General features: G+C 41.4%; 1 protein-coding gene across 5 annotated transcripts in view; it reads left to right on the top strand.

The window, feature by feature from the left end:
- PIK3CG (phosphatidylinositol-4,5-bisphosphate 3-kinase catalytic subunit gamma) overlaps nt 1-10632 on the top strand; it is a 33923-nt gene extending 23291 nt beyond the window's left edge. For all 5 annotated transcript variants that reach the window (XM_029234208.1, XM_029234209.1, XM_029234210.1 and 2 more), the window contains exon 11: nt 9404-10632. In XM_029234208.1, the coding sequence (XP_029090041.1) occupies nt 9404-9682 (279 nt within the window). In that variant the 3' untranslated portion in view covers nt 9683-10632. The remainder of the gene's footprint in view (nt 1-9403) is intronic.
- The last annotated feature ends 2099 nt before the right edge of the window (nt 10633-12731 follow it).

Below are 12731 nucleotides of genomic sequence, written 5' to 3'. Positions count from 1 at the left end.
GCTCCGTTTTTCGTTCTCAAGATTGCTTTGGCTATTCGGGGTCTTTTGTGTTTCCATACAAATTGTGAAATTTTTTGTTCTACTTCTGTGAAAAATGCCAGTGGTAATTTGATAGGGATTGCATTGAATCTGTAGATTGCTTTGGGTAGTAGAGTCATTTTCACAATGTTGATTCTTCCAATCCAAGAACATGGTATATCTCTCCATCTATTTGTATCATCTTTAATTTCTTTCATCAGTGTCTTATAATTCTCTGCATACAGGTCTTTTGTCTCATTAGGTAGGTTTATTCCTAGATATTTTATACTTTTCGTTGCAATGGTAAATGGGAGTGTTTTCTTGATTTCACTTTCAGATTTTTCATCATTAGTGTATAGGAATGCCAAGGATTTCTGTGCATTAATTTTGTATCCTGCTACTTTACCAAATTCATTGATTAGCTCTAGTAGTTTTCTGGTAGCATCTTTAGGATTCTCTATGTATAGTATCATGTCATCTGCAAACAGTGACAGCTTTACTTCTTCTTTTCCAATTTGGATTCCTTTTATTTCCTTTTCTTCTCTGATGGCTGTGGTTAAAACTTCCAAAACTATGTTGAATAAGAGTGGTGAGAGTGGGCAACCTTGTCTTGTTCCTGATCTTAGTGGAAATGCTTTCAGTTTTTCACCATTGAGGACAATGTTGGCTGTGGGTTTGTCATATATGGCCTTTATTACGTTGAGGAAAGTTCCCTCTATGCCTACTTTTGCAGGGTTTTTATCATAAATGGGTGTTGAATTTTGTCGAAAGCTTTCTCTGCATCTATTGAGATGATCATATGGTTTTTCTCCTTCAATTTGTTAATATGGTTTATCACACTGATTGATTTGCGTATATTGAAGAATCCTTGCATTCCTGGAATGAACCCCACTTGATCATGGTGTATGATCCTTTCAGTGTGCTATTGGATTCTGTTTGCTAGTATTTTGTTGAGGATTTTTGCATCTATGTTCATCAGTGATGTCACTCTTAAGAAGGGTTTGATAGAAGTCTGGAGCCCCTACACGGTGTTGCTTTAATCTAGGAGGCCAGTTTCATCAGCCCCAGCCGGGTCACCACCATGGGCAGGGTTGTCCCCAAGCCAGGACGTCTCCAGGCCCCTCATCCAGCAGGCTTAGCCCTGCCCCCAGTCTCTACACAGAGTCCTGGCTCGGGTTCCGACGAACCTACCCTCAGAGTCCATCTCTGCAGTGGTCTCGCTCTCACCTCAGATGCCAGGCTGTTGTAACTACTTCTGCCTCAGTTCCTCCTATTAACCTATTAACCCTGCCTGTTAACCTGCCCCTAGGCCTGAGGCACTGCTGCCTCCTGCCGTTCGCCTTGCTGGAGACTCCCGTGCTCTCCCTAACCCAGACACAGGGATCGGGGGGCCACGGAGACTTTACCTCTGACACTCTTCTGTGGTACTCCCCAGTCCTAGGCTCTGACTGCCCTTACTCGCCTGCACATGTATATACCTCCAACTGCCTGTACCTGGCGCCTGCCTGGCTGGGCTTTCTCAGCCTCCTGCCCCATCCTGTTTGAGTCACCAGGCCCTGTTTGTCCCTATCCAACATGGCACACCCAGTTCAACACACGACTACCTCAGAGGTAGTCGACATGAGCCCAGGGAAGGCTCATGTCTTTACAGTTGAATTCCCTTCAGATATGACTGTTCCCTAATTCACCCTGATTTTTTTTTTTTTTTCTTGAGGCACGCGGGCCTCTCACTGCTGTGGCCTCTCCTGCTGCGAAGCACAGGCTCCGGATGCACAGGCTCCGGACGCACAGGCTCAGTGGCCATGGCTCACGCGCCCAGCCGCTCCGCGGCATGTGGGATCCTCCCAGACCGGGGCACGAACCCGTGTCCCCTGCATCGGCAGGCGGACTCCCAACCACTGCACCACCAGGAAAGCCCTTCACCCTGATTTTAAAGCAATGAATCTTGCCCCACATTGACCTTGACTTCGGCACATGAAGCATTCATTCGTCGTCGTGCATTTGCGGATTATCTACGGTGTGGCAGACACACTGCTGGGCCCAGGTGACGCGAGCAGGGGCGTGGCCCCAGAGCTCAGCCGAAGGGATGCGCACATAGCTCTGTAGTGCGGATTTCACCAACGGTTTGCGGAGGGAGCAGTGATTCCTGTCCTGGAAGGTAGCAGAGGGCCGTGGAGTGAAGGGAATGTTTTTATCGGGGGCCTTAAGGTCCGAGTTCATCTTCATTTTTCCTGGCAGATGCAGGAAGTCAGAAAGAAGAACATGAGCGAGGGCATGACGTTAGGATTTAGTATCAGTATTTTAGGAACAAAGAGTACAGTCGTCCAGAATGGATGGAACCTAGGTATACGTGGGCGTGTGGAGTGGAATTTGAGGCGAGAAGGGAAATTTGGATCCAATTTGAAGCAGTGCATGGGCTGCGTTAGGGGGTAGAGAGCCAAGCAAAAAAGTCACTTGGAGCTCAAATGATTAATCACAAATTAATGTAATAAAGGCCTATTATAAGTCAACAGGGAGATGAGTTTGTTGAATTGTTCCTAATATATTGAGTTGTTAAAGGATTTGCATCCTCTTGGGATTTACATCCTGGCCCACTAACGAGGTCGAGCTCAGCCTCCTGTATTCCAGTACTGAAGACTCCAGTACTTCCTCCTCTCTCCACACTCTCCGTCAGAAGATGCCTTCAGAGAAGTGCCCGCATCAGCCATGGGTAGAAGCTTGCATATGTCGGCGTGATTTCTCTGCCAGATGCAGACTTGCGTGGGCTTGTAGAATTGTTAGGACTTAGATAAGCTTGCCAAATTTTATCACTTTTCTGGAAAAGATATGAGCACAAGACTGGAAACGTGGCCTTGGACTGGATTTGTGCATTAATCCACCAGCATGTGGTGTCACTCGCTTCCTAAGATTAGACCCCTGTTACTTTTAAACATTTATCGAGATTAACCTTCTAACTGGCATCCTTCTCACAGTGTTTAGTTTCTCTTAGAGAATTGTTTTGTCTTGTAACAGAATATTATCGAGGACATTATTCACCACGTTACAAAGTGTACTTTTTATAAAGATCCTCTTGCAAAAGTTCTATCAGGTCTTAGAAAAGTTGTGTTTCTCCTAAACAAATAGATTTTTTAAATCTTCTGAACATTGGATGAAGTAACTGATTCGATTTCCCTTTTGGTTGAAGATACATTTGAAGGCCACCCTTAGCAAGAATATAGGATTTGTGATGTATAGCTTTAGTCTCTTTTCCAAACCCGTTGTGGATCCCTTTGCTTTTTCTACCCACTTCTGATTAATGTTACTGTGACTTTTTTTTTTTTTTTTTTTTTTTTTGCGGCACGCGGGCCTCTCACTGTTGCGGCCCCTCCTGTTGCGGAGCACAGGCTCCAGACGCGCAGGCTCAGCGGCCATGGCTCACGGGCCCAGCCGCTCCGCGGCATGTGGGATCCTCGCGGACCGGGGCACGAACGCGCGTCCCCCGCATCGGCAGGCGGACTCTCAACCACTGCGCCACCAGGGAAGCCCTGTTACTGTGACTTTTGTGTATCCAAATATTGCACCTTCAACCCTTTCTGGAACAAGGCACAAATAAACACACACACATACATACAGTCTGTTTAGAATAGTTGACTAAAGTAGAACCGTTTAATTGTACCCTTAGGTTTCTAATGAGCTTCTAGCTAAATACTTGAGAAGATGGCAGTACAGCCCTTCCCCCTGGTAGACAGAGCTAGTCTGGGAATCATTTCTAAGTCCTTAAAGATGGCAATCCTAAGTCAAACTCCACAAATGCACGTCCAAGTGTCGGACACACTCTTCTTTCAGATTTACCAGATTCCAGCATTACTAGGTCCTAATCACTGACCTTCTCTGTTTTGCCAAAATAACTTCTAAAGGCATTGCTTAGCCAACTCATTGATTTTTATTTAAAAAATGAAATTCTCTTTGATAAATCTTATTTTTTTCTCCCCTGTCTCTGAGGAAGGAGACAGGGGAGAAAAACTAATAGTAATAGTAATGTGGCAGACAGAGGCTGCATTATTATTTAGGAAAAGTAGGTGGGTGAGGACATTTCTTCTCATTGATGAGTATATGTGAGTGTTGTCTCTCCCTCCTCTCAGCCTGGATTCTTTTTCTGGAGTTTCTGTTTTATGGCCCTGAGGTTACTTCCTCATTTTTGTAGCTGTGTACAGTAATATTTCACTTCCACTTTGTTTCTAGATGAGAATGGAGGCGTTTGGTTTTAAGAAAAAGTAGGACTATTCCACATGACCTTGGACTGTCTAAAGCAGCCACAGTTCATTGGTGGTTAAAAAATTAATAGACTATGCATAGAAAGGACTTTGTTTTCAGTATAGTAAACTGATAAGTTGGGACAGTGAACGAATCAAGTCAAAGTGTTGACCCTGAAATGGTAATAGTTTCCTTTGTTCTTAAGACTTAAGAGAGGGGTAGCTCTGTAAAAAGCAACCTTTCCTTTGGTACTGGTTGCTGTAATTAAGGCATTTGAATCAACTCTGAAATAAAGAGCAGATTGCCTACTATATAGGCTCAATCTACTTATTAGCTACTAATGGGTAGTGGTCCAGCCAATGACAGTAACAACGTTACACTGTTTCCCACATTCACACTAGCTAACAAGTATCTTAAACCAAGTCCTGGACATCAGGTTCTTCCTTTCCCCCTTCTTCTCTGCTCCATAGTACAGAGCCTCAACCGGCAGCTGAGAAGGACAGGATGAGGTTGCATGTGGTCAGTGGCCGGCAGCCCCGGCGGAAGGGAAAATTCTGTTGCTACAGCCAGTAACTTCTGTGTCCCGTGATTCCCCCCGAGCTCCCCAAGCCCTACCCCACAGCCCCTCAAACCACAGGCCTCTGCCGAGGCAGCACAGTCAGGAGGCTCAGACAGACCCTATGGCTGAGTCCAAGGGCAGAAATGAAGCCCCTGGGGCTTGAGCAGGCAGAGCAAGGGCGCACCTGGGCCCCTCCTAGAAAGAGAACCATCTGCTATGTAGCCAGTGTGCTATATGCTTCCACCATCCCCCTCACCTCCTGGGGCCAGCGTCAAGACACCCCCTCCATTGACTCTGGTGGGAGTGAGGCTCATCTCCGTCCTGCCCTGGCCCAGCCCACCCCTAGGTCTCTGCTGTCTGAGGGGACTTTTTGGACAGGTGGTCTAGATGGCAAGGTGACCTCCTCAGTGATGAGAAGTGTGTGACTTCTTACACTGTCAATAATAATAGCCAACCCTTTACATAGCACTTGAATCTCACCACAATCCCGTGACACGGGTACTGCTGTTATTATTATTCAGATTCTAAGATGAGGAAACCAAGGTCCAGAGAGGTTAAGTAACAAACAGCTTGTCGATAATAAAGCCACGAGTTGAGTCCAGGCAGTGAGGTGTGACTGCGTGCTTTTAACCCCTGCTCCACACACCTTTAAGCAAAAGATAATTAAGTCTGTACCACGTCTCTAAGTCTGCACCGCCGAACAGAATTTACACAGTGTGTCTGACCAGTATGGAGTGTGTGGTTAAATTTGGAGGTGAAATTTCGTTCTCATAGAAGTGACCCTTGGGTGTGAAAATTAGAATTAACCGAATAAATTCAAGCCAGCAGAAATTCTTTATATAGGAGAGGTGGCCTTGGAGAACAACAGGACAGTTTCTTCCCTTTCATATGTCTCTCTGTGGCTACAGCGATTGGTGAATCAGTGCATTGCCACTTAAATATTTACTGAGCACCCATGGATTGGTGTTATAATGACTTGACCCCAGATTAATTTTCCTCCTCAAAATGTTCTTGTTAAAGAGTTTGACCACACAGTGGGCTCAGACAGCAGGGGATCTGCCCGGAGCCCCCAGTGTACAGAAGGCTAGAAAATAATTAAAAATCAGAATGTCCTCTAATTCAAAATCAAAAGGCATCCCCATATCTGCCCTTGTGAAAATTGTGCGAGTTGGCCAATTAATGAGACTGTTGCCTGGGGTGAAGTCTGCCCCTAGCCTGTGTAATTGCCAAGAAATGAGAGAGACCTCAGTGGGTCCTAGGGATGAGCAAAAGAAAATGATTTCCGGACGTAAGTGGAATCATTAAGAATGCAAGAGCGCTAATGCACCGCAGCCGCTTCCAGGGCGCAAGAGTTGCCTAGACCAAGGCAGGAACAGCCCAAATAGTGCTGAGTCTCCTGCTCTGTGGTAAGTAAGCAGGGAGGAGATGCAGAGTTCATCTCCCCTCCAGGTAGGGAAGGGAGAGGACTAACATTTACTGAATGCTCCTTATGTACCACCCTCTATGTTGAGCATTTTATATATATTGTCTGACTTAAAAAATGCCAGAATAGTCCATGGGTTTTTGTACCTGGACAGGGTGATGCGTACACAATCCAGTCTTGACATACAGAATGACACAGGCCTGACCCCCACTATCATTGGGGTTACCCTGCCACGTGCAGGTGACACAGACAAGATCATCTAAAAGCAAAATCACTATTAAAATTTTGACCGGTAAACTTATATTCTTTATTCCTAGGTAAGTATTTTGTGTCCATTTACCAAAATGGGATTGTACTGCATGTGGTGTTTCATACCTGCTTTTTAAAACTCGCTTTTACATGCTTACTAAATACTCTTCTACAGGATAATTCTAGTAGTTACAGAGCTATGTAGATACTTTCTTAAACCCTTTTTATCGATCTCCGAGTGTAGGATATTTAAGTTGCTTTCAAGTTTCCACAATGTTAAACAATGTTCTAATGAACATTCTTGTAGATAAATCACTGCAAAATTATCTAAATTTTTTAAAGGTAAATTCCTAGCCTGGAAATTGCTGGGTAAAAGGATTCTGACATTTTTTAAGTCAAGTTTATTGAAGCATAATGCAGAGAGAACGGAATTCAGCCTTTTCAGGTGTACAGTGCTTTGAATTTTGACAAAGTTATGTAACCACCACCACAATTAAGTTATATAACATTTATAAGTATTTTAAAGCTTTTGATGCATGTTGTCAGTTGTCTGCTAGGAAAAGTATACCATCTACCATCTAGTCCCATCTACCATCAGGCTATGAAAGGTGAACATTAGAGATTATCCTTAAACATTTAAAAAAAAAAAAAGATTTTCCAATTTGGTATGTGAATGTTTCCATCTCATGTTCAGTTACATTTATTTGATTACTAATGAGGTTGCATATTTTTTCATATGTTTGTTATCTGGTTTTATGTCTTATAGTATGATATACTATATCTTTGGCCTACATTTCTAGCCCACTGTTTATCTCTTTCTTATTGCTTTGTAAGAGCTATCGAGGGCTAGGGATGAAGAAGTGATCTGTCATGTTGCAAATATGTTTTCTGTTGTCATTTACCTCTTTTAATATTGTTTATAGCTTTATTTCTCAAAAATTTGAAGTTTCCGTAATCTCTCTATCTTTTCCTTATGGATTCCACCTTGGAAATCAGCTTCAGAAAGTCCTTCCTTTCTCATTCTATGATTATTTAAATATTTTCCCTTCTTCCATTTAAATGTTTAATTCTTTTGGAATTTATTTTGGTATATCACATGGGAGAAACTTTATTTTCCCCCCAAATTATGAGCCAGTTGTACCACCCCTGTTGATCAAATAATCTTTTCCCCCACTAATCTGAGTCACCTTTATTATATATTTAATATGTACTTAGATATGTCTCTGAACTTTCCATTGTGTTCCACAAAATTTCTTATCTTTTTTGGAGAAGAATAGGTACTATATCACACAGTTTTAAATATTGTAGTTTTATAACGTGCTTTAATATCTAGGATGGCAAGCACTGTTTTTCGTTACTATACTTTTTCAGAATGTTCTCTCAGGCCCTAATTATCCCAGATGAACTTAAAAACATATCTGGGTTTAAATATCCAATAGGAATTTTTATTCAATTTCATTATATTTATAGATTAATCTGAGAAAAATTTTTATCTTTATAATAGTTTTATCACTGAGGAACATGCCATGTCACTCAACATGTTCAAGTTTTCTTTTACTTACTTCAGTAAATGTTTACAGTTTTTAAAAAATGGGTTCTGCATGTTTTGTGTATCTCAGGAATTTATGTATCTCAGGTGTTTATCTCAGGAATCATGGGGGTTTTGTTACCGTTATTCACAGCATCCTTCTTTTTACTTTCTAACTGGTGGCTCCTACTTATAGCATTCTATTTATTAATTTTATAAAAAGCTAGTTTAATAAAAACTAGTTACAATAGTATTTTAATTTTCTTCCCCTTCAGTGTTCCTAGAAGACAATGGTTATTTGTAAATACTAATGATTTTACCTTCACTTTTCTGATCTTATACATTTCTTTTTCCCAGACTCATTATTCAGAATGATTGTGACTGGTAATTTCAGATCATTCTTCACATCATTTCATTTTTGTCACATGTTAAACTACATGTTACTTTTATAAAAATCAAAAGTGTGTTTTTATCCAGTACCTTATGATGAACTACTCTTGCAAGTTTCTGATAAACCCTAGTTGCCTATGGAGTGTTATTCTCTTAACATTTTACTCAGTATTTTATTTGAAATATTTAAACCTGTAATCATTCATTTCAGTTTTCTTTAATATGCCATCTTCGCCAAATTATGATATTAAGGTTGGACTATTCTGATTTTGTAAAATTGGGAACCTTGCAACTTTTTCTTCATCTTGGAACAATTTAACTGTCATGAGCATGCCTGTTGCTTCAGAAGTGGGCTTAACTCACCTGTCACCTACTCCAAGGCTTTTAGAGAAGGCACCAGCCATAGCATTGTTGAAAGCCCTCTCTCACTCAGTATTCAGAATTTATTTTAAATTTCCAAAGGTCATTCAACAATTTTGAGAGTCAGACAATGAAAAACGAATTCATCTGTTTTCTTAGTATAGGACACTTTGGAAAATAAAGATGAAAACTACCTAAATCTCAAACACCACATTTCCATCCCTTCTTTGGATTCCGTTAGCTCTTGGCAAACATTATTTACGCTTACATAAAGTTATGTGATGCCTGGCTGGTGTTCAAAAACTGACTCATTCCTCTTCAGGGACTACAGAAATTTCCACCCTCATTTGCCTAGAAAAGAGATGGAAGTAAAAAGAGTAAGAAATAAGATGAAACTTACTGTATCAGTTAGTTTTCCTTGAGCACACCCTGGGTGTGTGCAACCAAACTACATTTCTTCAGAGATTATAAAAACAGTCTGTGTTCTCAAGTTTTTCATCTGAGGCAGGGGACCTGCCTTGCTTGTGATGATTTCCTCGCAGGGACAGGATAATGTCATGTAAATTGCAAAACAGCCTGCTGGTCTTCAGCCTACTTCGATGCCATAACAACAGTTAACAGCGTTTTCTTTCCCTTTATCCAGGATGTCTGCGTCAAGGCTTACCTAGCCCTTCGTCATCACACAAACCTACTCATCATCCTCTTCTCCATGATGTTGATGACAGGAATGCCCCAGTTAACCAGCAAAGAAGATATCGAATACATTCGGGACGCCCTGACAGTGGGGAAGAGCGAGGAGGATGCTAAAAAGTATTTTCTAGATCAGATTGAAGTTTGCAGAGACAAAGGATGGACTGTGCAGTTCAACTGGTTCCTACATCTTGTTCTTGGCATCAAACAAGGGGAGAAACATTCTGCCTAATACTTTGGGCTAGAATTTAAAAGCTTTAGATCTGTACGGCGGTCATCAAACTTGATTTAAAATGTCCTAGGACATTATGAAAGCTGCCACTTGAGAAATATAGCTCTTTCTCTAGCTGAACTCTTCACTGGAGAAAAATATTGGCACGTCTGATTGTTTAGGTGATGTTCAATTTCAGCCTTATTTGCAGGTTTGTTTTTTTCTCATTTGTCTCCATGATGTTGGAGAACATTCTAAGTTTAAACAGCCTAATTCCTCCCTCATCGTGGCTGATGTTTTGACTATCATACTATTGAGTACTTCTGGAAATTCTTTAGAGTAATTGGTAACATCTCTTTTCATCTGGGCTTCTTCTCAATTTGGGTTATCCTTGTGTTTCTCAAACACTTTTCAGAAGAAAAAAAATATGGTCATTGTAACCTTTGTCTCATTCCGTAAACGACACTTCCGAACAGCCCCTCCCTGGCTGCAAATGTTAGTGATGTGCTAAAAGTAAGCAAAGCGAGCTAGTCTTTTCAGGGTCTTTTGTAGTTAGGTTCTCTTACCACTGAGACTCACAAACACAAAATGGAACATCTGAACCTTTGTGCCCTGGCCCTTCTCCGCTGGTCTGGTTCCAGGGTTAAGAAGAGCAAAATTTGTCTCAACTCTGCCCACAGAGCAAACTCTCAAGTGCAATTATGATAGCCTTCTCAGCATAGGAACAGGAAATAACTAAAGGGACTCATTTGGGGCCTTTATATTTCCCCCCCACACTGCCTCTCTTCTTCTTCACTTTCCACATTCTCACAGCTCTTTATGCAGAGTTGTGAAACCTTCAAGAATACCTTTACCCTAGAACTCAAAATTAGTTGAAAAGAATTTCTCCTCTAGGGATACTAGAATTTTAGGTACTTATTTGTAAAGATGTTTGCTGGAGTTTTTAAAAAGTACATTATTAAAGGAGACATTCCTGAAATTATGGATGTTTCCAAATGCCTTCATTTCAAATTTTGGTCTCAGCAGTTTTTTCTTTCTTTTTTAATGGAAGAAGATATTTAATACCTAAAACAGTTCTCCAAGTTAGGAAGAACACTACTTGCCCTATGCATCTTGCAGTTTAAAGGACTTTTACACTCCAACACATTCTTCACATTTTCTAAAAATAATTCAAATGTCTTCTTTAAAAACTATTTTCATCTCTGAAATATCTTCTATTTATTGGAAGTGTTAACAGAGAAAGATCATTAAATTATTTATAAAATATCTTAAAATGACCTATAGTTAATACTTGACATAGAAATAACTCTGTTAATGGTGTCTATGTTTTAAGTTTAATGAGATATAAATATATATTTAATTTTTAAGTTTTCTAAATAGATACCTGTTGGACTTTGGTGTAGCCCAAACCTTTCCTTTTGAGTATGCAAAAGCCCAGTGGTTCTTAACTCTGGCTGCAAATCAGAATCACCAGGGTTACTTTAAAAATGTACTCTGCCTGAGCACCCACCTCGGCTTGTAATCAATTAGTTTGGGATGAGGCCCAGACATCAGTGTTTGCCTAAGTACTCCAGGTGATTCTAATATGCAAGCAGGGTTCAAAAGCCCTGCACGACCCTTGAAGGTGCAGGTGACACTGCTTCCTTTTCTACTGATCCTTTTCCCAGCTCCTAAGGTATCCAGAAAAAGCTCCTCTTCCTTGACAACTCATCCTTTTAAAATTACACTTATCACTCTGTACAGAGGACCATGCCTGTAATGAAATATTTATTCCTCTGTGTTAATGGAGAATAGACGTTTTGTAGCATTTTTAAACCAACTATTCCCCACCATTCTTTTTTTTTTTTTTTTTTTTTTTTTTTTTGCGGTACGGGGGCCTCTCACTGTTGTGGCCTCTCCCGTTGCGGAGCACAGGCTCCAGACGCGCAGGCTCAGCGGCCATGGCTCACGGGCCCAGCCGCTCCGCGGCATGTGGGGTCTTCCCGGACCGGGGCACGAACCCGTGTCTCCTGCATCGGCAGGCGGACTCCAAACCACTGTGCCACCAGGGAAGCCCCCCACCATTCTTTTGAAGAACAAAAAGAATGATGCTTTCTCATTCAGAAGAGGATGTTTCTTTGTTCTTATATAGCACAGTCAAGCTCAGACCTTGCACAAATTCCACTTTTTATTTGAATTGCTCAAGAAATCATCTTAATGATAGAAGAATGAAAGAGGATTGTATTTATATTTAACCTATTGGTGCATGTGTGTACAAATTTGCTCTTCCAAAGAACAAGTTCTTTTGTTACGCTGTTTTGTATATATATGTGTCACATTGGGGTTGATTCTTCCATATTCCAGTGAAGGTACAATTTTAACTCTGTAGACATACAAATAAACAAAAATCACCTTTGTGTGCTTCCTTCATCATCCCCAATGACCCACAACTTCTGTATCTTTGAAAATGTGCTAGAACCTGGGTCATCTTGCTATTGGGAGGAGATGTTGGGGAACTACGCCTACTCTATCTTCAGTGCCAGATGAAAACAGAGATCACAAGTCAGATGGTTCAGGTCAAAGCAGCTTATATGTGTATCCAGGATGGGTTACATAATTTGCAAACCCAGGGCAAAATGAAAACACAGGGGCCGTGGTTCACAAATCATTACAAAATTCAAGACAGCAACAGCAGAGCACTAAACCTTCTGAGCGTGCGTCACTACCCAGCTCACAAGCCCATGGAGCTGACACTGGGCACGTGTGAACGATGGCTTTGGTGCTCAGCTTACATTTAGACCACGCCTGTGTGAGTGCAGGTTAACATTCCAGATCAAAATGTTGCTTCTGCTCTCATTGAAATACCTCATCTCTACGGCTGTACGTGAAGTCCTAAAACACAGGCCCATGGCTTTGGAACTGGAACTATGGCCACTAAAGGAAAGCAAAGGGGATACTGTAGCCCTAGTCCCACATGACTGCCTTTGACTGGCTTTGGTGATTCTTTGGTGAGAGTAGGGGAAGTGGAAACTGCAATAAAATATATCAACTCCTAGAGCAAACTCTTAATTTTAAAATATTAACTTTGTTA

Source organism: Monodon monoceros, unplaced genomic scaffold (genome assembly GCF_005190385.1).
Source record: "Monodon monoceros isolate NGI ecotype Baffin Bay Population unplaced genomic scaffold, NGI_Narwhal_1 Super_Scaffold_2, whole genome shotgun sequence".
Classification (NCBI taxonomy): domain Eukaryota; kingdom Metazoa; phylum Chordata; class Mammalia; order Artiodactyla; family Monodontidae; genus Monodon; species Monodon monoceros.
The sequence above is the reverse complement of the archived record's forward strand: the minus strand, read 5'-3'. Positions and strand labels throughout refer to the sequence as shown.